The following is a 26,111-nucleotide window of genomic DNA, read 5'->3' as shown; positions in this document are numbered from 1 at the left end:
AATGGTTTAATGAAGAGACATGAGCTTTCTACCCCCACTAACTTTCATATCCATTCACTTAAACTGCACCTGCCCACTTTCCTTATCTGCTGATAAATTTTGCTCAAACTCCCAGCCGTTCTGAGCAGAAACAGTGGTAGACAGTGCAGCTGCCCCCTGCAACTGGTGGCAGTCAGATATCTGAGAGTGAGATGCCTGTCTTAGCAGCTGTCACCCAACATGATGAAGTCTAGATTGGGTGTGGCAGCTGCTACAAGACAGTGACAAAGGCAGCTAACACCACTGTAACAACAGAGTTACATCTAAAGGCAAATACTCCATCCTGAGTCAGCAACTGGGTCCCTTGCAACTTTTCATCACCCTCTATTTCACAGATAATAATGCAAATCCCAAATGACCCTCCTTGCTAAAGCTGTGGTGGCAGCCAGAAACACCTCCAAGAGCCCTTCTGATTATCTGGGAAGCTTGAGAGAATGGGAGTTGAAAGGAATTCTGCTACAGCAATATTCTCCTCATTTATTTTATCTGTCTGACCCTCTCCTTTAAGAATTAAGATACTGTTATTCAAATTTATATGTTTTAACAATAACGAGTCAATTTTTTATAATCTTTATTAACTGGTGACATAATTATAACAACTAGTCATACGGTTCTATATATATAGTTTTCTTGTTAGTTACCTTTGATCTTCTCATTCTGTGAGGATTATTAAGGCAAAAGCTACTCAAAATGATAAGAGGATACTCAGTTTTCATTTTTAGTCATCAAGGGACTTACCGTCCTCCCAGAAATGCTCTTATGACAACTTCCTCTAAATGACTCTGCGTTCACCTCCATTCCTTTGTAACATTTTCGCCACCTAACTTCACCCCTTTAACTCTCTTATGATTCTAAAGTTTCTATTCCTTTCTTATCTGTTGGATGATTCTTTTGCTATTCTACAAAGCACCGTCATCAGCCTCACATTTTTAGCTTGGATGATTATTCTCTCACATGCCCTAGATACCTAATCAAATCTACCCTCCCGTATGTCCCTCATCCAACCTGAGCAATTCCATTTTCTTTTAATTAAGACTTTCACTCTCTTGGAATCCAAACTTCAATCTTCCTTTTAAACCTGGCTGGCATACTGAGCCCACTATTATCTTTCTTGAGAAAATGGGAGAGTTTATCTATGCAATCAGGGTTAAAAAAATGAATTTATTCAATTTACCCTAATAGTCTGACTAGGGCTCATTTGCTTAATTCTATTGCAAAGGCTTCTAAAAAATTAATCTAATTTATTGAAAAAATTTGGATCATCCTACCCAAATATCTGAGTAGTAACTTAGCATCCTTTGCTTCAGAATCTAAAGTCTTCTATGAGTAATTAAGAATAAACTGGAAACCTCTCATCCTTTTTTTCAGTCCCCCATGGTGTTTGTCTTCTGCCTCCAAACCACTCCTGCGATTCAAGTCTGGAGATGTCTCTGTCTCGGAAAACTTTTAACACTCACCATTCTGAAAGCACCTGATCTTTTTATCTTCCTTTTTTTTTTGTAATTTTTGGTTTTTTTCATATTGTTAATGTACAATTACTTGAACATTATAGTTACTAGACTCCCCTCATTATCAAGTCCCCCCCACATACCTCATTACAGTCACCATCCATCAGCATAGTAAGATGCTATAGAATCATTATCATTGGCTTCTCTATATATACTGCCTTTCCCATGTCCCCACCCCCGCTACATTATGTGTGCTAATCGTAGTGCCTCTTATTCCCCTTATCCCTCCCTTCCCACCCATCCTCCCCAGTCCCTTTCCCTTTGGCAACTGTTAGTCCATTCTTGGGTTCTGTGATTCTGCTGCTGTTTTGTTCCTTCAGTTTTTGCTTTGTGCTTAGGCTCCACAGACGAGTGAAATCATTTGATACTTGTCTTTTTACCTTCTTAATGTAAGTCAGATGCCTTCCTAATATTTACTAGAATACTGTAAATAGCACTGCAAAACATTACCTAAACAATGGGCTTGAAAATGCTATTAGGTGACATTTATAATTTTTATCCTTTCTTCAGCTTTCCCCAACCTTGTGACTTAACTCTACTCAGAGACAGAATCCAGTTCTACTACTCATTGCATCACATTCCTGAAACATTCCTAAAATCTATTAGACTTTGCTAACCATCTCCATAAAATAATTGAAAATAGCAGAATCTTCTTTTTGACACAGTTTTCCTATGGATACTATGCCAGAAGAAAAAAACCTTACATTTTCTTTTATTATATTTTAAATCAAATTGGTCCACCCTAACTGAACATATTCTGACACTTAAATGCAGAACGAATGGCACCCACACACTCCTGGAACAATCTTTGTGCTGCATTTTTCACTCATTCCCCTGAAAAAGAACTAACATCCTGAATATTAATAAAGATATTTATAAAAAGGATGCTCTTATAATAGAGGACTATTTTTTTAAATTTTATGTGAAATTTTTTTTGTTTTTAACATTGCTTAAATATTGAAATAAACAAGAGGAAATAAAAAATATGAAATCAAAATTGACTTTACAACTCACATCAAATTAAAATAGGGATGAACTCATAATTTTTGACATGCTATTTTTGGAATTTATTAAAAAGTTTAATTAAAACATAAAAAGACATGAAAACTATTACTTAAAATGCAAACCTCCATGGAGAATTTGAAGGGATGTCTTATAAATGATATCCTTAATTTGATGAGCTTCTAAAAATAGGCAATTATTTTAGAGTTAACATTCATTTTATTCTTATGCATTACTGTTAAATAAGACCTGTACCCTGACAAATGAAGAAATTTCAAGTTAAAAACACGTTTTCAGAATTCTGTTTGTCAGCTCATTAACAATTCAAAAGAAATAAATTTAATTCTCATTATATTAATCCTTATGTAATTTTTTTTATTTTCACAGGGAATGTGTAGTTATTATTTAACTCACCTGTAGCTCAAAACGAATTAAGGTAAGGAAGAAAATAAGTTTTCTTAATAAAGACAACTAGGAGTATACTCAGAAGTTTCAACTGGAATTAGCACTTCCCTTACTATGTCTGGGAATGCCACCCTTAACATAAACAGTCTCAACACTTCTGCTACAGACACAGACAGACATGCTCTCTGGATGTTACACTTGTCTGTAGATACCATAATGCTCAGCCTAACAGTAAATACACCAGAAATCACTCTTCCTTCTATGAGAAAAGACAATAAAGAATGTTCAATAAAGAAAACATAGGATTATTACAGTATTCTTAACTAAGAAGGGAAAGAAAAAAACAATCTCTAGAATACTCAAAAGGCAAAAGAGCCAACATATGGTATATGAATTTCTGCAGAGACTGGGTCTTCGTCAAGGTATTCCTAGCACTTAAATCAGAACCCAGCAAATACCTGGACATTGTAAGAAACCACTGAATGAATGAACTATCCTTATGGAAACAGAACTTGGCTAACTCCAATTACGTGGTACCAGTAAAAGTGATTTCTTACATCTCTCAACTTCAGTATCATGTTCTTATAATGAGACATGCTCTGTTATACTATTTCAGTTATTTGGGGAATCATAGTTTACCTACTTTATCTATTCTCTGAGGAAATCTATCCCCCAGAGACCAACACCACACCATACCTTTACATACTGCCGAGTGCCTAGCACATCATAAGCCTTCAATACACATGTATAAAACAATAGAATACTAGATTAATTTGACTCTTTCCATGTTACCACATTGAAAAGTAATGAATTGCTGACTGGCCAAGCTGTTCACTTGGCCATCTCCACAACCTATTACAGATTTCTACAATATGACTGACCTGTAACAATCAAAAAATAATACCAACACAAATGGATCAGTCATGCTTCTGGCCCAATTGGTCCACTGTGTTTTAAATGGAGAGGGGAGGAAAATTTTGATTGCACCTGAGCTTAAATGCTACAGGGAAAACAATCCAGTGAGTAAGGCATGCTTGCGCCTGGAAGAGCAAAAATAACAATCCCTCAAAATCATGACTGAGGGCAACCTTTCTAACAGCAATGGCTGAGAGAACAAACTGCTATTAACCAAAAATGGTCTAAGGTGAAAACAAAGCCTTAGTGTTAGTTCACTGAAACATGAGTAGTATTCCCCTGGTCATACATTTCAATGATGTCACCTTGAACTTTGCCAGAAACATGCTGTTTGGGAAGAAAGTGCCACCATCCAATCTAATGCACACCGTTGCTGCCAGCTACTCAGTCTGCCTTTTGAATAAAAGACTCAACAGCTATATATCTAGTGACAACAATAAGCCTCAGAGTTCTGCCAAACCACCTGGCTCGAGCTGTTTCTGAAGCCGCCTGTCTGGGTGCCACCTGACAGGAGAGGACAAGCACTGGGGGTGGAGGTGCAGCAGTGCGAACATGGCCCTCCGTCCTGCCTTGAAATATTAAAGGAATCCAAAAATCTGTTATTATTTAACTCACCTGTAGCTCAAAACGAATTAAGGTAAGGAAGAAAATAAGTTTTCTTAATAAAGACAACTAGGAGTATACTCAGAAGTTTCAACTGGAATTAGCACTTCCCTTACTATGTCTGCGAATGCCACCCTTAACATAAACAGTCTCAACACTTCTGCTACAGACACAGACAGACATGCTCTAGCGTGTCTAGCGGAGTGTAGCACACACTGCGATGATGCCCATTCTACTTCCATCCCAGAGGGAGAGCAGGACAGGCCTCAGGCAGAACTGCAGGAACTGACTCTGGAAGTCGTGTCCAGTGTCCTCCCTCCCTGACACAGCCCACCCAAGGTAGCCAGTGCCTTTCTGCTTTCTCGGTTTCATGCCTCCCACAGAATAATTTTAACTAAATAGGAAATGACAAATGACTTGACAAGAGTCATGAACACTTTTACAAAAGCCATTTCCACACTTGTATGACATCACCCTGACTTATTTCCATTTCCTCACTCACACAGGGTTCCCTGTGACCTTTAGGCAAACTCAAGTGGGTGGAGATGAGCTGGTGGCAGAGAAAAAGGCTGAAAGGTGTGAAATCTTCTTATGCCTAAGGCTTATTCTGAAGGTTATACTCTGGGCATGGAGGGAACCCCAGAAGGCTGGGTAGTAAGGGAAGAGGGACTAGTTTCTGGATTATCTCATATCTCTTTGTGAGCACCAGTTCCAATCACAAGTGCTGAATGAGGAGGAAAATGCCCCACATCACAGCTTTTCAAGGAAGCAGAGGCCCCACTATTGGAGTTTACCCCGCCTTCATCTGAGACTAGAAATACTGAGTCAGTCTCCTCCTTTCTGCTCATCTCGCAGCCTGTCCTCCTGCCCTGTTCCGATTCTATATAGAGATCCCCGATTATTCTCACTGTGTTCCCTCCCTCCAGGTACCTCCCCCACCCCTCACCTCCTATGATGCCGGCAAGCATCAGGCTGACACTCTACAGCTGCAAAACCCAGCGTTCTTGCCATTCAAGTACCCGCTACATCCTAGGTTAGGGTGGTGGACACGCTTTCACATGTACATCCCTAAAATCATTATGAATGTCATATACTTAGGTTTTTAGTCTGTAAATATATTTTTGATACTTTAAGCAAATTCAGTATTATGAGTTGATGATGCCAAATTGTATGTCATGATAATTATAAAAACAATAAGTATGTTGTGTTTCATTTGTGGTTTTCTTCCAGAGATTTTCTCTATATATACAAAGCTATGTCTATAAAATGAAACAAATTGCGTAAGAAACACAAACATCTCCTTTTTTTAAAACTGGACTTTATGTGCTACAAATGTATCCTTTTTTAGAAGTCATAGCTTTGATAAATCAAGTGAAACACTGGGTGATGCCCTCTATGGCCTTCAGAGTAGTAGTAATGGGACCAACAATAACAGTAGTAAGTTTCCACTACTTGCCAGACACTCCAAATAAAGACCCACTGATAAATAAGGAATCCAAAGCAAGGTGAGGTTGAGCAACATGCTCAGAGTTTTGTAGTTATCATGTGTCGGCAATAGAATTCAAATCCAAAGGTGTTGGTATCCAGAGGCATTGATCTTAGGCACTTTTATAAAGTAGTATGGTGCTATTTTGAGGTCAGCATCCCTCTTAGGTTCTGGGAGATAGCATATTTTTCTGTATTAATTTTTACCCACTGAATAGCCTATATTTTATTTTTGTAAATTTGGGAATAGCAACGTTCACAGAAACATGTCATCATCTATCTCTCTATAGCCTGAGGATAAATATACAAGAGTGAAGTTGGAAACTGACCCTCAGTCCCCAAGTCTATGATCTGAAATCATGTTTTTCATGGCTTTAAACACAAAGCTTCTTTGAGATTTCAGAGTATAAAACAAGAGCATGATAGAGAAGAAGTCTATCTAGACAACCTCCTCAAAACAGCCTTTCAAAATGCAGTTAAGCACGGTACTCAGTCTAGATTTTCCAGACTGAATCTATAATTTTGATACCAAGCCTTGTCATTCCTAATAGTTGTCACTGCTGAGCAGTGTGGACCTTGGCTGTCATAAATAAACTAGGCCTGTCTACATGTTCATTTTTCCAATGACCCCGTGAAATTGGTCCAAAAAACAAATGCTGCTCCTTTTATTCAGTTAACAATTTGAAAGCCTGTTATGGAATGTAAAACCATGTTTGTTATCCCGAATTGTTAGCGCCAATGACTAAAATGAGAACAAAAGAGAAAATTAATTCAGTTATTAGTTCTAGCTAATCTGAATGTATGGTCTTGGTAGGTAAGATATAAAGGCAAACCCAGCTCAGGCTTCCAGGCGCACAAGGAAGTATGCCTACAAAGGGCGCAAGACCTGCCAGTATTTTCTTGGCATGCTTTCAAAGTCACTATCCCCAAGATGAGGTTCTCTTTGAAGCTGATGTTCTCCTCTGCTCTTACTGACAATCCTAATGCCTGTCGATTGTCCATCACATTGTGCTTCCTTAAGGGTTTTAATTTAGTTCAGCTGCATAATATCCTTGTGAGAGATAAGTAGAATAAGTGGGCCCTCACCTCCAGTTTCCCTGATGAGTAAAGTAAGTCACATCTGGGATAAATGAATCAGCCAAAATCACACAGTTCAAGGCAGAATTACAGCTGGCATAAGTTCAGGAGTTGCAGTAACTGGTGTAATAACTCTTTCAACTTACCAAGAAGTCAGTCCCGAATATGCTGACGTTAAGAGTGAAAGACCAGTGTGATAATTACATAATAATTGCTCTACTGATTTTAAAGATAAGGTAAGTTCTATGGTTGATTTCGAAGTAGCACACTAAAAAAATAAAATTAAGGAATAAAATTAAAATTCACTCAAGAAATATTTAATTGAATGCTTACTATGTGGCAGGTGCCATTCTAGATGCTGAGGTAGATACACCAGCAAACCAAGCAATGAAACAGGCAAACATCCCTGACCTTAATGAACATACGTTCTAGCAAAAGGGACGAAACTTAGCAATTGACATAATGGTAATAAACAAATAAATTACATATGACATGTACATACATGTTTTAAATTATATAAATTGTATATTAAAAATAATAAATGCTAAAGAAAAAAATGAAGCTCATAAGGAGATTAGAATTGCTAAGGGATGGACAGATTTGTAGTATTTATTTGGTTAGACAGAGTAGGCCTCATTGAGAAGGTGGGATCAAGGGATATCCAGGGAAGAGGGAACAGCCCGAAAAAATGCCCCAAAGAGCAGCCGGTGTGTTCAAAGGAGAGAAAGAAAGCCAGTGTGACTGCAGCAGGCTCAGCAGGGAGGTGAAGTCAAAGGAAGAATAGGGAGGCAGATGATGTAGGGCCTAGGGCCTTGGCAGCCACCACAAGACATGTGGTTTTCATTCTGAATAAAGCAGAAAACATTGCTGGATTTTGAGCAGTTGACTGGACTGATCTGACTTACATTTTAAAGAGGATCTGTTATTAATCATAAAATATCTTTAAATTGTATTATTCAATATATTGTATAATCTTTGTCACATATATGAATCCCAAAGTATCCTACTCTTCTCAGAAGAAAATACTATTATTCCCACCTTCCCAAAGGTAAAAAAAAAATCAAGACTCAGAATGTCTAAGCAACTTCTCTAGGGTGAGATCTAGAAAGGTGAAAAGAACAATTTTTCTTACTCACAGTCTAAAACTGATTGCTCTGTCCTATGTACTCTTTTATATTAAAATTATAAAAGGAAAGAAAACAATAATTGAGATTAATTATCCAGACTCTCCATCAATAGAGATGTTTAGTTTGATATAGTAAAATTGAATCAAACCCACTTTTTTTCTTTATTATTAATTTCTGGGACATAATGATCCAACTAATTTCCTTGAACCTTCTATTTGAAATGACATACAAATATTCAGGCTAAAAATTTTGGTGCAGAAGTAATCATAATAAGCATTTAAATTTACAACAGTACATTTAGAAAGTTTTTTGAAGTCTTTAACTTATTAATTATTAATGTTCTGCTGCTTGCCAGTCACTGTACTAAATTCTTTTCATACATCATTGTTATTTAATGTTCATCAAAATCTCTAAGAATAGTATTACTAATCTCATTTTATAGATGACAAATGTAAGGCTAAAAGGTTAAGCACTGAAAGGTTTCCAGGATGGCTCAGTACCAGAGCTGGGATTTGACTTACATCTCCACAGTCTAAAGTTAGGTTCTCTTTACTAAGGCACACCACCTTCCTGCAGCATGACACTCAACATATCACCTCAACCTTCCAAACGAAAAGGTCAGCTAGATACGAGTAACCCCACTTTACAAATTATTAAATGTTAAGCAATCAACATTTATTTAATAGCCACAATATGCAAATCAATATTTAGTTACTGAGAGCAGAGAAGATTTATGACACAATATTTTGCCTCAATGACCTTACAATCTTGTTAAGTTAACAAGGGACACATAAAAAGGCAATAAATAATCCAAGATAGCACATAATAAGTACCAAATGAGATATAGAGCCAACAACCACCAAAGAAATTCAACAGAGAGAAAACTGAATCTGAGTGCTTCAATTCAGTTATGAAAGGTCTTCGCTGAAGAAGACCAGCGTTGAGGCGGTCTTTATAAGAAAGGTAGGGTTTAGATCACCAGAGAGGATGAGGGAAAATAAATCCTTTGAGGAGGAATCATATGGCCAAAGGTCAAGGGAGCAGACGTTAATGGATTATCAAGAGAAAACGAGGAGATGTGTTTGAAGTGCAGGAGGGATGGGAGGCCAAGTAAAAAGGAAGCCAGGGAAGTAGACTGCAGAAAGCCTTGATTGGCAAATTAGGAATCTAAGGCTGGTGGGTGGGAATAGATCTTCGCTGAAATGCTAATATGTGGCACCTGCTTTGTGTACCTTTCATTTATGTAGTCCTCTCAACAAACCTATAAGGGAGAAAAATAGATATATCGTGGCCATCTTAAGTGAAAGGAAACAGATTATCTGACCAAGGCACAGATTTGTGTGTGTCTGGAGCATAAATTTCAATCTAGATGCATCTGCTTCCAAGGCCTATATTCCCTCCACTACCCCCCCTCACTGCCATCTACCAAAAGGTGATGTGAACTACGGAAGGTATCTGATGAAGAGAATAGAGTGAAATGCGAAAAACCTTGTAAGAATAAAAGAAATTAGCCTGTGTCCACTATCGGAAAGGAGTGGGAAGTAACTAGGCAGGAAGAGCCACTGAGTCTACTGCATTAACCCAAATAATATGGTGATGAGGATCTCTGTAAAAGTATTTACATTCAGGCATTTAGTCAATACACATCTTTATAAGCAACTTAATATTGCAAAGTTGTCAAGCTGGTAATAACCAGCCTATCTATACCAATTTGTGATTAGTATCAACTGTTCAATTAATTTGTCTTAATTTTGAATTAACTGTTAAACTGTATATGTATATGTATATATGTATATACACATATATATCATGTTAGCATTGATGAGTAACAGTCTTTTAACTCTGAATCCTTTCAGTAATTACCTACCCTATTTTCACCTAATCTCCTTAGGATCACCTAGCCATGCTGAAGGATAATTAAAATTTAGCATATTAGCCAAGCCTAATTTCTTTTACCTTTATGGATATAAACAGATTTTTTTTCTGAGTTGAAAATTAATCTTCAAATGTGAAATCAAGCTGTACCACAGTTCAATAAACTTAGGCTTCCAGCTAACATATATCTAAAATGTCTTTGAAAGTTCCAAGAATGCCAAACTTGTGTTATATTTTAGAAATGATATTTGTGTAAAGAAATATCATCATAGACTCCTGAAAAGTATTTTTGTTGAAATACAACCCAGATATTATTTTGCATTTTTTTAACATTCCTTAATTTCTGCATATCTATACTGGTGTGAAAATGGGTATCAGTAAAATGTGGTAAAAGAAACCAATGATACTACACACAAGCATATCTGTTCTGCTCGGTGATGTTCTACTTTAATATATTCTAAGTTTGAAAAACTAAGCCATTATAAATAAATGAATTTAAAAACTATCCAGGCAGTAAGTCTGGGCTCTGTGTGGCTTTAGGCATTCTACGAAAGATATGCTAAATACATTATATGTGTATAAAAGGAATTACAGTTAATAGAAATTAAGGTTTATAAAATAAACATTATTTTTTTAATACATGGCAACGCATTCATATGTAAAATATATTAAAACAGGTATTACTCTTAACTTTTCAAGGCATTATTTTGTGAGCATTTAAAAAAGTAAAACGATTTTTACCTCCCAGTCCTGGTCTAAGCCGATTATCATAACCATCCAGAAGTCTGTCTAGAATTCTTGTAAAGATGGTAATGTTATTTTTAGCCTCATCTTCTTGGATGTTAGCCAGCACCAACCTAAACAGATAATTTTACAAGCTGATATATATATACATATGTGTATTTTGCAACTGCCAACATGTTCTTCTTCCTTTATTTGAATTTTAAGGCTCCATCAGCTATTAGTGCCACCCATTTTCCTCCTTTTTTCACCTCTATAAATCCCAGTATGTCAATGGGAAGGTAAACATCCTATTGAAATGGATAGTAAATACTAGATGATCAGAAAGTTTGATGTTTATTTCAGATTTCTACCACTTAACATTCTGTGTGGAATATTCATCTTCTTCTAAAATCCATTCCCTAAAATATATTATGATCACAGATAATCACATGCAGACCTTAGTAATGCTATCCTGCATTTAGAAAGGTACAGTGACCAAAGGGACACCTGAAATAGTTCATCAATGATTTGAATATTAATTGGAAAATAAACTGCTTTCTTGGAGACACAAAATTTCTCTATCTTCCTCATAAATATCTTTCTTTCTCTCTTTATGTCTTTTTCTCTTTTAAACCAAGATGATTTCCTTACTTCGGGTATACCTCCACCCAATGGCCAAGTGTAATATAGACATCAGGGAAACTCCGCTGGCTGTGTTCCAGGCTCCACTGTGGCCAGAAGTAGAGATGGGCTCTGGCAGTACCAGCAGCACACACAGCTGCAGAGGGCCTCGGAGGAGCTACCCTCTCGACTGGTCTCTGAGGAGAGTGATAGGGGTCACCTAAAGGTGCACATGCCAGCTATGTGTGTGTGAGTGTGCGTCTTTATGTCGGGGGGTGGGGGGGCAGGGGAGAGAGAGAGAGAGAGAAGAACAAATTTGTGGAAAGAACAAATGGTCTTAAAATATCACCAGAAGAGGGTTAGAAACAGTGATTTTCTCCATTATTTCACCATCAGAAAGCCAGAGACCTGATTTTGTGACATCCAGCAATTTGGTGCAGAAGCAACTAGATGTAAAAAACAGACTGTCCCTTTCCACTGCCATTTTTTTCCCCCAGAATGATTCAGAGATTTAAATTACTGGTCCTAAAAAAGAATCATTTATATAATAGAATAAAACACTGGCATGAACATTACCGGTCAAATATAGAACAGAAAACCAGTAGAGGGAAATATGGCTAAGTATTGAAGATTGTCAATGATTATTAATAAACCATGGTGTGTTCTTTCCTTTAAAATCAAAGATTACACATAATTGCATTCTGATCAAGGTGTATTGTGTAAAATACCACTGACATTTTGCATTTACATGATTATACAACTAGCAGCTAAAAATAGTCATAATATATCAAAAAATTGGTGACCAACTTTAAACAAATTCTGCCTTGAGAGCAGAAAAAATGTTAGAACACTGATAAGGTCATTTAAAAATTATGTAAGCAAGTGTATTCATACCCTGCAGCATCAAAAGTTTCTATATTACCTTACATGAATTTCAAAACTAATAATCATTATAGTCATAAAGTTCCACATAGAGATCTTCACTGGAAAGTGTTTTTTAATCACAAATTACATTTTCTTCCCAAATTCAAAATTATTATTTTAAATGAGGAGCTACTTTCCAATGAAAAAGTCTTTCTAAAGAGATTCCTTCTCAATCTAGAAGGCATTTTCATACTTTGATAACTACTTGGTTTGGAAAATGAAAATTGGAAGGAAAATAAAGGTATAATAAGGACATTGTTTTTTAAAAAAGGAATAGCTACATGAACATTCTTATGAATCTTACATTTTAAATCCTCTGGTATCTTGAAAACCATATCTTAAATTTAGGTAAAAAATAAAAGATGCTGACTGATGATAAATATCAGAAAAAACTACAGCTTTTCTGATGATGTATTGAAAGCAATAAAAAATTTATTTCAGGGTTGTAGAACATAGGCAAAACAAAATCAGTTACATGTTTAAAGCAAGTACTCTTTAAAACAGTAACCATTTTAGAAATAAAAGATCCCTAAATCAGTAATATGAAAAGTTGATTAATGAATATCAAGCTTTTGTTTTATTGTTTGTGATTGTGAAGTTGTATACTACCTCCACCTAGAGGTTTAAGACTCACACATCATTTAGTATTTGGGTTTTCTACGTTGACTGAAAGTGCCAAGACGATTAAAAAAAAAAGAAGAAAGAAAATATTAAGTTGACACTCAAATCGTTTTAGCTTGTGCTTTTCTGTTTAGCTTAAAAGAAAACTTGGCTCTTTTACTGAGTTTTAGCGTCATAAGTGCATATAATTTAACCACTTCAATTCCTTGTAAGAATATGCCATTCAAAGAATATTCTTTTCAGCGATTTTTTAAAAGAAACTGTTTCTGTTCACTTTTATATTTTAAGGCTAAAAACAAGAGGCAGTGAACTTTTTATAGTCTGCTACTTCATTGTTCAGTTTCCTGGTACAACCTTTTCTTATGAGAAATGATTCTTCAAAATACTTCAGCATCTAAAAGCTATACCTGCATTGATGACATTCAAGAAACAGACCTTTATCCTGAATTTAAAAAGCCAAATAAAATAAATAAATGTCTCACCTGGCTGGGTCCTGTAACAGGAAAACAAGAAGCAGCAATTGTACGTTGTAGATGTGCAATTTTGTCTTCATTGCCGCTCTTTGTAGAGCTGCGGAAGAAAACCAAAAGGCACTTAAAATTACGTTCAGTCTCACCAACCAAACTGCCCAAAAGAATGTCATTTCACTTGAGAACTGGAGTTCAAGCTATGGAGATTATTCCAGTGGAGTCTGTAAGAAGTTATGATTTGGGGGCGTGTGTGTGTGTGGGGGGGGGGTGTCTCTTCTGTTCTTTCCTTTCTTTTTTTTCTCTTTACAGCAAGATGACCACACAGACTTTACTCTGCCAGGAACTTCCCCCGGCTCCGTCGCCAGCACACCCTGTTCTGAGCTCACACACACACATGCAATGATAACACACGGGACCCTGAACTGCTGTAAGAGCCAGAGAAGAGCCTAGGCTGACGGGAGAGGGGAAAAGGGCAGGAGAGGTGGGTGCATCATGCCGCGGTCCCCTCCACCACGACCACTCCCGCAGCCACAGTGGGAAAAGCAAGGGGCAGCCAGCCCATTTTCCTGATTCTTCTTTTTATTACGGCGAACTGCAGTCCTCTCTCTTTCACTTCTTTGCTTCCTCTAAAATAAAATCGAATAAAATAGCCTCCCTCCCTGCCCACCCACAGCTGCCCAAGACCACGTCTCGGAGGCAGCGGGGCTCGGCTCCGCGGCTGCGAAGCGGCGCGGCGGGCCGCTGCTCGAGAGCCCAGGAGCACCGGCGAGCGGCGGGCAGGGAGGCGCGGCAGCCGCCGAGCGAAGTTGGAGACGAGCAGAGAGCCAGGCTGGCGTGCGGCCGCGCGGGCGTCTCGGGTCGCACCGTAGTTACAAAGACGCTTCTGGGAATGAGTATCGGAATTATTTTTCAAATGTGCGGGGGAGGAGGAGCGACCTGAACCTCTCGGTGTCCGGCGAGCGTCGGGAACAGGGTGCGGGGAGATGACCGTGCCTGGGAGGAAAAGGGGCAGAGGGGAAGGGGGCCCTGTTGGCACCGCCTGTGCGACCTTACCTGAAACAGCAAGCAGGGCTGGGGGTGCTCCTCCCTCGGCCCAGATCTTGAGAAGATAGGAAACTTGAGAGACAGACAGACAGACAGAGAGGCCGGCTGCAGCCGCCCAGCGGCCCGGGAGCGGCGCACCGGAGGGAGCCGGAGGGGAGCGCGAGCGGCGGCGGCGGCGGCGGCGCGAGGAGTAGCAGGAGGCGAAGGCGTCCGTAGTGGCGCGGCGGGCGGAGCGGGGAGGAGGCGCGGGGGGAGCGCGGGCAGGGCGCGCGGGAGGCGGACGCGGACGGAGGCGCGGGGCGCGCGGGCAGCGGCGGGCGCGAGCCCCGCGCCTGGAGGAGGAGGAGGAGGAGCCAGGCCCGGGAGGAGCGCTGCCGAGGTTCACGGGAACGCGGGACCCCCGCCCCGTCCCGACCCCGGTGGGCGCCCGCCGGGCACCTGCAGCGGCCCAGCTCACGCCGGGCACCGGGCGGCGTGAGAGCCCGTGTGCGCCCCGAGCGCCGCTCCCCGCGCCCGCGCCGCGCCCAGGAGCGGAGCCCACGCGCCGCCTGGGGCTGCTTCCCGCGGCCGTCCACCGGGACCGCCGGAGGCCCCGAGGCTCCTGGCGGGGGTGCGGCCGGTGGGTGCTGGCGCGGAGCCGGGAGGCAGCACGTCTGTGCGGTCCTAGATCCCCGGCGCCTCGCTCTGCCTTCAGCCCCCCGAACCCCCCGACACCGGAGCGAGGTGGCTGCCGAGGAGAGGTAAAGAGGGACCGCTCCCGCTGGAGGGCGAGGGCACTAAGCACGCCTTTACTTAGTCATCAGCGTATCCACGCAGCACAAGTTCAACGCATATTGCGTGGAACCCGACATCAGGAAGTTTATTTGATTTCCTGAGCCCTCTATTAAGAGCATTCTTTTCTTCACACTCCTGCATCAGGACCAATTTCCCTCAAAGCCCCGAGGGCTGGAGACTTCTCTTGAGCCCCTCGGTGAAGTTATTTTGCAGACTCTACACCGTGAGAAACCTCCCGTTCACTCTCAGCATTTCTTCTTCCTAACCTGTTTTCACAGGCGTCCACCCTACTAGTGACCAAACCCAATCAACAGCTTTAAAAAAGTTTACATTTCCCCCGAAGACAAAGAGACCTGCTGAGCATCTACAAACTGTGCAATTCTTTCCCCAAAAGGTACGGGAATGTAGCAAGATTTGAGGTTCTCCCCTCAGGGCTTTTGCTAGCAAAGACATTTTGATTTTAAGATTGTAATTCCAGTCCAATCGTACACTTTCATCATTGTGTTTGATCTGTCTCATTCCTCGTCTATTTTATTTGAGGTGATAAAATCCAAACGTACAACTTGAACAAAAAAAGAGACATTTCCCTTTTCGTTCTGCATCTAAGACAGAAATGTTACTCACATCCTAGTAAGGTAGAGTGGTTGTTTATCTCTTCAAGTTATCAACGTTAGACACTTTAAAAGGAAGAACAAAAATAAGTATGCTGATATGTTTTTCTCATTATCCATTCAGAGTCAATATGTGCCAAAGACTTCAGTTTCGTTAGTTATGAACCAAAAATTCAGTTGTTTTTCCTAGATGATGCAGTTTTCACAACAGACACTGTTAATTTAAAGTAAATTTTTCTTTGCTTTGCAGATGCTGTGAGGAGAGTAAAACCTTTATATTATAAATATTTCAAGCTGTTCTTTTTAACCTATTAATCACCATTTTCTGAATGAGAATCTAATATACTACAACCTAAACAAACATTTGCTTTTCTATTTAGTTGGCTCTGGGAAGAATGGAACACCACCCAGCTTTCTCCTCCATCATTAATATTCCCTTCCTGACTTGCCCATTGCAGAGTCTAATTGAAATTCACAAGGATAAAAAAGCATGCCATTTAAAACCTTGCAACTAGGGAATCTAAACATCTACTTGGTGTAAACACTTCACTTCCTACTGTATTTTTGTATTTTCCATTTCTATGAGTCAATCTTCATTAAGTGCTCTATCACTATTTATATTACTACTAAATTGTTTATATTTTGATAATGAAAGTTAAACAGCCCATGATTTTTTCCCACCCTTCATTGCTGTGCTCCACAACACTTCTCTTCCATGAATGTCACAATTTTTATGATTCTTATACTCACTACTATTGTTTTTTCCCTGGATTTTAATGCCAAATTACAGATTTTAGGTCTAATTTATTTGCTTAAAATATGTACCTATTGGGATGATTGGTTCTAAAAAGTTAGCCTTTCCCCTTAGCACCCTTAATAAATATATAATCTCACTGCCAGATGACCCACTTAATGGAACTTGACAAAGTTCAAACTGTTTTGGATGATTTTCACCATTTGCTTTGTTTTTCTTTTAAACGCCGTGTTAGAATAGTCTATAGATTTGGATATGCACTTGAGAGGGACTCAGTAAAAACTAGACACAAATCAGTATTAAAAAAATTTGTTTAAATCAGTATAAAACTATGATTTTTAGTTCTCCCCCACAAAATACCTTGCAATTTTATTGAAGTTGGATAGCTGTAATTTAAACTTCAAAAAACGTTAAAGGAAATGGAAATCAGAAAAGCTGATTGCCAGTAGTGGACCTCTACTTTTACTGCTATAATCTATACTGGTATTTCACTGTGTTACTAGTCCAGCCAGATCTCTTCCAGGATTGTCCAGTTTCCCCTAACAGCTGACAACCCCAGCCTGGTTTTTTTCTCTGTGATACAATGCAGTGAACTGCCTGTGATTTGGGAGCCAGCCTGTGTAGGTCGTGACTAAACTCTTCCTACCCACTTGTTTTGGAATGTGTCCTAAGGCAACCAATCCTGTAAGAAAACTGACAATTGGTTGCCAGTAAACTTAAATCCATTCCCACCCAAGCTACAGCAGTGCAAAACCTTCTGTTTAAACTTGTTTGAATTAATCTCCCACAAATTGGATTTGGGGGATCACTTATATAGTCCTCATCCTTAACACCCCGTCTCTAAGGAGATTTCCACAGGAGAACTAAGAATAAAATAAAGATAAGGAATTGGAGGATCTTGGTTTTGTCTGACTTTTCTCTCCTGAGGAAAGAAAATGTACAATATTGTACAGTTTCAAAATTCATTATAAAACTGTTCATGTTTTTGAACATGTATTTTGTAGAGCTTCCCTTTTTAGAGCCCAGCTATGTAGAGACATGGCATTACTGTTCCAGGCAACGACTCCTCTTTTACCCTCAGGGACTCATGAATCTTTAAGTTCTGTAAGATAGTATGTGTATACAAGTATGTATAATATATATGTGTATATATAACATATACACATACATGCTTACAAATACACAGATATTTATTGTAGAAAGACATCTAATAAAAATAGGCATAATGAGAACAGCATCTATGTAACACATTTCTACGAAATGCATTTAGTCTCACTGCTACATAATTTGATCATAGTGATATTTGCATACTTTGAAGAGAAGTACCAGAATGACTTCAACAAGAAGTCTCTCACTGTGACTACAAATTTTTAAACATCAGCATGTATTCCATATAATAAATTTACACACACTTTACATACCTTCCTATGTGAGTCACTCATGCAAATGAGAATAAAATTTTGTGAAAAAATCGTAAATAAAATATAAATTATCCTGTTTTCACAGAGTTACATACTATCCTATATTTTTCCCAGAATGCTTTACTGATTTCAGATATGTTTGGAGCCCATGTCTTATCATATTCACATTATTATTTTAAAAAAAAACCTGGAGCATATGCCCATTTGGTAATTCTCAAAGTCAAAACCATGGCTTGGTCAAGCTCCATTGTTCCCTCTAAGTGGAATTTAGATGGATAGTTCTAATATGTCCTCTAGGCTCCAAGATTCTAAAATAGGTAACAGCTGGAAAGTGGGAGTAACTAGCCTTATAAACAAATAATTTCAAAACTACTGTTACAGTATTTAGGTCACACTTCATTAGAGCTAAATATATCAAGTGTATTAGCTTGGATAAACTATGAACATTGCCTTCTTCAAAGAGAGTAGCTCTCTTTATAAAGTCATTTTGCAAATCCTCATCCAACTTGCAGATCAAATATATGACGCATTCAGGATATCTTGGTGTTTTCTGAGATTTCCAAAACTACCTACCTATATTAAGCACATACATAGGGTGATTTGTAAGAAAATTCTTTTGCCTTCCTCTTGTGAAATTATTGATAGAATTTATTTTCAGAATGCTCAATTGCTTCCTAAAACAGATATCGCACTGTGATAATAAAAACCAAAAACTCCCTCACTGGAAATTACACTGGACATTTCATTGAAGGATAATCTGCTATATGATTGGCAGCTTTTGCCTGACACATGTTTCATAAATAATAATCATAGTAACAAAAATAATACAAAGTAAACATAATGTCTGCATTTGTGAAACAGCATAGATCCCATTCTAAATTATTCGCATGTATTCACTTGTTTAATCTTCACAAGTAGGAGTTATATTATTCCCATTTCACTGATAAGCTTGAGGCACAGAAAGTTCAATCTGGCTGAGTTTCCCCGTGGTAGAGCCAGGGGTAGAGCCCAAGAAACATGGCTCCAGAATCTGCCTCCTTAACTACTATATTGTCACTACATTATTCCATGACTGCCAAAATTCTAGCTTCATATTTGCAGTCTCACCATTGAAGCTTTGAACAAAATATTTAACTGTTGATTAGCTAGTGTTATCAGGGTAGTTGTAAATCTGTTAATAATGGCCATATACTCATTCAACAGATCTTGCTGAGTGTCTGCTATTTGAAAGGCACACCATTAGGTACTATTTTGATATAATGATGATTAAGACATGCTCCCTATATGCAAAGAGCTTACAGCAAGTTGAAAAATGTGAAATAACATGTTGTTAATTACAAACAAATTAACTACCAAGGCCTATACACCCTGAAAACTTTATAATAGTTCCAAAACAATACTGCCTTTACTAAGTAGCAACATGCAGTTTAAGAAAAAGAATGAAACAGATTTTCCTTTAGTTAATGATTTATGCATCTCATATAACAATTTATAAATGGATTATGAAAAAATACCTATTTTAGATGAATATTTTCTGAATAATAATATCTCATCAGGCAAAATTATACAGAAAAAGCCATTAGTAATAACAACAATAAAATCAGAGGATAGAGCGAGTCCCAGACCTAATTTGGGTCCATTTACATACATCTTAAGTGGGGTCCCAACTTGAAGAGTATTCCAATATCAACATTTTTAGAATAGTAAAACTCTTCCTTTTGAAAGGAAGAGAGGGCATACTTATTATGAAGAAATAAATGAAAAAATATAATCAGACTATGAGTATTTCATGGCCACTAAGAGAGACATGAAAGAGAAAATAAAAACCAATTATTTATAAGAAAAAGTGAATAATACAACTGCAAATTAATTATGAATATCAAATAATTTCCCATAATAATATGTAGGTCATTTTTCCTTGCTAGAGACCTCTTTGTATTTGCCAAAGCAACTTGCTCATAGATGTGCAATAAATAATTGCTGATCTCTTTGTAGACTTAAGCACTTTGGAATACAAATTGGAAGCCTTGGCATAAGAGTTAAAAATGGCATGACCTTGGGCAGTCTTAGTTATAATATCTACTGGGAACTGTCAAAGCTCTTTCTGTTACACCACTATATTGTCACTGGTAGACTCTTTCCTGGAAAGGTTATCTCCTCTGGAGTTCTCTATCTTACCACCGTCCCCTCACCAAAATCCTGAAAACAGAGTCATTCTAGGCCCTTTTTTCTCAACACTCCTTCTTACCTTCCCAAAGTCCCCTGCCCCTTTTGCTGCTGCTGAGAAAACACCTCCTGTCTATGCACTTCTTTGATGCATTCTCCCCGTTACTAACTTCACAACCTTCAGCACCAATAACCTACAAACTAGTTTCTCTGCCTTCAATCTCAGCTTTTTTCCAGGCTTTCTACAGGACTAACCAAAGAGTCTTCCAAAACCAATTTAAGAGAATCACTCAATGATTTAAAATACTTTCTTAATAAAGGTATAAGGTGTGCGCTCTTTTGCATATCACATCTGACCCATTTCTATCCCTAGCCTCAACTCTCCTCTTTCCACTCCATCTCATCACACCTGTGCATGTGCACACACATATATGCACACACATCTGTAATCAGCATTCATTTCGCAACATCATCCTGCCCTCAGTGCACCCTACACATGAAAATGTTTACATTTCTCTCAATAGCCAATGGTTTAATGCCTCTATGCTTTGGGTTCTCATTGCTCCCCTTCAAGTGGAATGCCACTGTCATACTGTCTACCTGCTGAACACTTCCAGCCCTCTGAACTATCTCTTACTCTTCCAGATAAAACTGTCCGTACTGTCCTTTATACTATAAAAATAGCACAGCCATCTAACATGAAACCCATAGTAGCCCACTGAACTCATCTATTAACTTTTCTTTCTCACCCTATTAGCCTGTGAGCTATTGAAAGGCAATGAGCCTCTTTATAAACTTTACCTTCCAAATGCCTAGCACAGATCCAGGCATATAAAATCTTTCAGGAAACTCTTGAGGAACAAATGAAAGAATGAATCAATGAATGAATGAACAACCTAATGAATAGATGAGAGAAAACATAAGCCTCTGTGCTTCCATATGTGCATGAGAACCACTGTAGTTTCTTCAGAGGAAATGAGATGCAACATAGAACAGTGGTCAAGCCCTCAGACTCTGGTGCTCATCACTTAGGTTCAAATTCTAGTTCTACTACTTACTTGCTATGCAACCTTGAATAAATTCCTTACTCACTATTCCTTACCTGTAGTTTAAGAAGGATAGTTGAACTGCCTACCTCATACAGTCTTTCTCGAACACTCTATGAGTTGATATATAGGCACAGAACAACACCTGGATCACAGACAACATTATGTGTTGTTGGCCTATATGACTAAAGTATTTGAAAGCTGCTAGTTCACAGCTTCAGCATTTAGTAAATGAGGTTTAGTTACACTCCTCACCCTTGAATTTATTGAATCTGTTGACTCTTATCATTTCCTCTGTGTCCCCTCTTTCTCACTGACATTCAGGTTCCCACCTTTGCAGAATAATCAGTCAGAGCCCTCCACATATGCATGCATCCTCTTATCTTGCATTGTTTTTTTCTCATGAATACATTGTTTCCCTCATTCTCTCTCTCTCTTTTTAATTCCTGCTCTTTTTTCCCCCTGTCCTCTTTTTAGTATACCATGCCCTCCTCCTTATTCCAGTTTGACCTGCATTTCCATCTTTTGTTATTTCTCTTTTGTTCCCTTTTCCTCTCCCTTTCTCCATAATATTCATATATAGCATAAGTCTACATTTGTGTGCATACTTGTCTTCTGGCATATGGAAGAAGATGTGTTATTGACTACATAGATTTCAAAAAGTATCTATTTAGACAAATGGGAATGAATGCCTATGCTCACTGGTGGCTCTGTGTGTGTTTCTGTGTGTAGGTCTCTGTATAAATCATGTTATTAAATCCATTCAAGTGCATTTTATTGATTCATCATATGGATTGAATATAAAAGTCAAGTGACTTTCTTTTTTGAATTGGCTGCTGGTTTGTCTGCACTAAAGAAATAGCCACATGTTGGGTCTTTTGTTTAAAAGAGACACATGGCTGTAATATCTGGAGAGCCAAGTTCTTGTCAATGCAGAAGCTTCCAGCCTCCCTCCTAGTCATACCCTAGATTAAAACATCATTACAAGTTACTCTTCTTTGTCTAGCCTGACTTCCACATATCCAGAATCCTCACGTTATTTAGTTGGAAGTGAGAAGAGAGGGGTTTTTTTGCATTATGAGTTAGGAGGTAATAAACATCCTTAAAAGATACTTATTTTTTGAAGGGTGATATTTTTAAGAGACTTAAGACAGACATTAGTGCTGTCCAGCAACTATTGCCAGATTCCAGCCTAGGTGTATGAACAGATTGAATTCCCTACTGTTGTTGAAATCAGAGATGGCAATGGAATTTGTGCTGATCAATGGAAGGCGAACAGAAGACACATGTACCATTTGCAGATGGAGGCTGTTTGTGGCCAATAATACTCCAAAGGGTGGCTGCTCAGTGAGTCTTTGAATGAGGACCACAAAGATCAGAACTCCTAGCTGAACTGTATGGGACATACAGCATGGACTAGAAATATATATTTGTCATTCTATGCCTTTAAAATTTGTGGTGCTTTTTAAGTACAAAATAACTTGGTCTGTCCTGATTGCTGAAAGATGAAGAGAAAAGCAAGTTTTATTGTGTGTGTATGTGTGTGTTTAATATCAAATATTAAATGGTGAAGTGGCACTTAAGATATTTTCTGACAGGAGACACTTACAGATACTGAGGCCACAGCATATAACTAGTTGCTTGCCTAAGTCTGAACCAATGGATTTCTTTGGTCTTTGGTAATATTTGTGCCTTGGCTCCATCGCTTACTTGTTCTTCACTTGCTTTCTGCAACTGAACACCCAGAGGGATTGAGAAAAACTCCGAGGTTATCCTTGACAAACAGTCACTCTGAACCTCTGCTTCATCCTTCCCCGCAGCAGCACAGACATGGAAAGTGGTGGTGATGGGGTGGAAGGGCTGCACCCACTGAGTTCTCTCAGGAGCTCCCATGAGCAAAATATCTGACAGGTCCTCGAAATGGGATGGAAAAATGATGAAAAGAGAAGGGGTGAGAAAAGAGGGCTACCTAGGACAGAAACTGCTAGATATTAAAGTTGAAGAGAGATGAATAAGAAGATTCTGAATAAGAATTCACGTTAGGAATATATGTCCATATTTCTGCTACATAAAGAAAAACAAAGGAAATTGACTCTGACCTAAATGTAAAGCATGCACATTTTAAAGTCATTTTCAGAGATCTTCGACAAAGTGAAAAATGCCAGTTAGTCATGGATTTTAATACGATTCTGTTGTCATTACACAACTCACTGGAGCAAAAATCTCTAGGTTCAAACTGCTTTTAGCTGGGCAATCAACATCATTCAAGTATAAACCATTGCAACCATTTAACATTCAAATCGTGAGAAGAAAAATACACCTGTCTTTAATAAGCTCTTGAGGGACCAGACGCTATGATTTATCTCTTTTTATCCCTCACCATGTTCCTCATATTGCAGGTGTTCAAAAAACATTAATAGAAGGAAGAATGCATGACTGAATCAATAAATGAGTAAATAAATAAATGAATATGAGGATGCATCAAAGAGTTCATAAATGTTGTTCACTGCAGCTCATCTGTTCTCACCTTATCCATTCTGACTCTCTCCAGCCTGGCCTCCATGCAGTGGTCTGAGTGATCCTTCCAAAACACAGAACTGTCCATGTCACTGCATAACTTAAAGTTCTTCAAATATTTCATTTTTCTGGTAAGGTCAAGACCAAAATCCTTCTCGTGGCCACAGTTCTGGATGTCTTGACTTCTGCCTGGCCTTGAACAATGGTTTCCCTTGCTCCATCAACACCAGCCTTCTTTCAATTACTGGAATGTGCCAGGCTGCCCACTGCCATTTCTCCTCCTGCCAGAGGGTACATGTTCTCTCTACTGCAAAGCTCCTACCCATCCACTCACCTCATTTGCACCAATTCATCCTTCATATGAAAAATTAGGAAGCATTTGCTTAAGGAGCTTTCACTGACATAACCCCCACTCATCAGTCCTTGCTAGATTCTTTTATTATGTGTACTTTCTCTTAGAAAATTTGTCTTAGTTTTCTATGACTGTGTGTAATTATTTGATTAACATCTGTTAACCAACCATTCGGTACAGTCCATGAGTTCAAGGACCATGCTTATCCTTACTTAACATTGTATCCCCTGCACTTAGTGTGCCGCCTGACTTGGAGTAAACACTCAATAAATAGTTATAGAAAAAAATGCAGGAATAAATGAATGTGTAACAACCGCACAATTAGATGTACAATGTTACTTCCAAAACTATCATCTCATGTCTCTAAAAATAAATCTGTAGTCCAGTAACCTGGATTGTTGCCACATTCATGGAGTCTGTGGGAATTAATAACTGAAGATTATATCAGTGACTCTGTAAAGTTATAAGAAATGAGAAGGAACAGTTAGTTTTGATACCAAAGTAAAGGGGTAAGGGGATAATTCAGTCAAGGTAGACAATCAAGAGGAATTCATAAGAAAGATACCCATGTAGTGGTTCACAATGAAGAAAGGTGTTTCTGTTCATCCAGTGGTATTTAGTAATGGTGAAAGCCAGTGGATTATTGACCTCAAAGGTAGGACCACATATAGGTATTTTCCAGTGTTCAAGAACTGACCATCCCAGCAAATTCTGTCTTAGTATTTTCTGCCTATAATGGAGTGATCTATTCTTATTTAGCTGGAATGCAGGACTAATTAACAGCCCCATATGAGCCATAAAGATTCAGGATCTACCAGTATTCTAAAGGATTTTTGTTATGAGAGAAATGTAGTGGATGAAATATGATGACTTTTATTTCATATATATTTTCATACTAGGAAAATTCTCCTTATCTCTTAAGAAATCTATTTCCCTAGGAATTTTATTACAACTAAGAATTTCTTTTGTATTAGTCACTCCTACATCCTAAGTTCTTGAGTCAAATGAACTGTCTCTGTCCCACACTATGAATCTAAGTGTATGCTCAGAAAAATGTATTTTATGTGACATAAACATATAACTAAATGAATATTTGCAAATTTGTGTACATATATATTTATAACATTATCTGAACTAATCAATCGAAACTCAGGTGTCAGTAAATTAGCTGGTGCACAAATCTATCCTGTCATACTGTAAATCTGTCCTACTTCTGTATATGAAAGTTTATTGGGTCACAGTCATGCCCATTCACATATGTACTGTCAAATCTAATAGCTCTTTTTGCTACAAAGGCAGAACTAAGCAGTTTCAACAAAGTCTGTATGGACCACAAAGACTAAAACACTTCTATCTCAGTCTTTGAGACAGAGAATTTGCCAACCTCTGAACTAAGTGAAATAGTTGCACATATAATCTGAGTAGCAATTAAGAAAAATTGGGCCATATAATAGGAGGTTCTTTTATACCTTCCTTCAACAATTACTATTTGGAAGTCTCCTTTCTAGGTCTTATGTAAGTACTGTTCGGTTAGCACCACAAAATACCAAATTACATAGTTACCTTTTTTTGCAAAAGAAGAGCTAAAACATTTTTTATATACAATTTATAGAATGTAAAGCACCAACAAGGCCTTATGTTACTTATTTATTTATTACTAAAGCTGATACACAATACATTAGTTCTGAGTATACAACACAGTGATTCATCAGTTATACCCATTATTAAATCCCCATCCCAACTAGTGCAGTTACTGTCAACACAGGAGGATGTCACAGAACCATTGACTGTATTCTACATGCTGCACTTCCATCCCCATGACTAGCTTATCATGATTAAGATGCTGTGCCTCTTTATCCCCCTTACCCTCCCCTCCCACTCCTCCATGGTACCACCAGCCACTTCTCAGTGCCTATGAGTCTACTGCTTTTTTGTCCAATTTGTTTTGTTTTTAGATATAAGTTGAAATCATGTGGTATTTGGCTTTCTTCACTGTTGGTGGGAATGTAAATTGGTGTAGCTACTATGGAA

General features: G+C 38.4%; 1 protein-coding gene across 3 annotated transcripts in view; it reads right to left on the bottom strand.

The window, feature by feature from the left end:
- The window catches only part of GABRA2 (gamma-aminobutyric acid type A receptor subunit alpha2), a 125,046-nt gene extending 109,852 nt beyond the window's left edge, over positions 1-15,194 (bottom strand). For all 3 annotated transcript variants that reach the window (XM_017664287.3, XM_073237674.1, XM_073237675.1), the window contains exons 1-3: positions 14,449-15,194; positions 13,408-13,495; positions 10,778-10,893 (exon numbers count right to left, since the gene is read on the bottom strand). In XM_017664287.3, the coding sequence (XP_017519776.1) occupies positions 10,778-10,893; positions 13,408-13,478 (187 nt within the window). In that variant the 5' untranslated portion in view covers positions 13,479-13,495; positions 14,449-15,194. The remainder of the gene's footprint in view (positions 1-10,777; positions 10,894-13,407; positions 13,496-14,448) is intronic.
- Between the last annotated feature and the right edge of the window lie 10,917 nt (positions 15,195-26,111).

Source organism: Manis javanica, chromosome 5 (genome assembly GCF_040802235.1).
Source record: "Manis javanica isolate MJ-LG chromosome 5, MJ_LKY, whole genome shotgun sequence".
Classification (NCBI taxonomy): Eukaryota; Metazoa; Chordata; class Mammalia; order Pholidota; family Manidae; genus Manis; species Manis javanica.
This window is presented reverse-complemented; position numbering and strand designations above follow the sequence as displayed.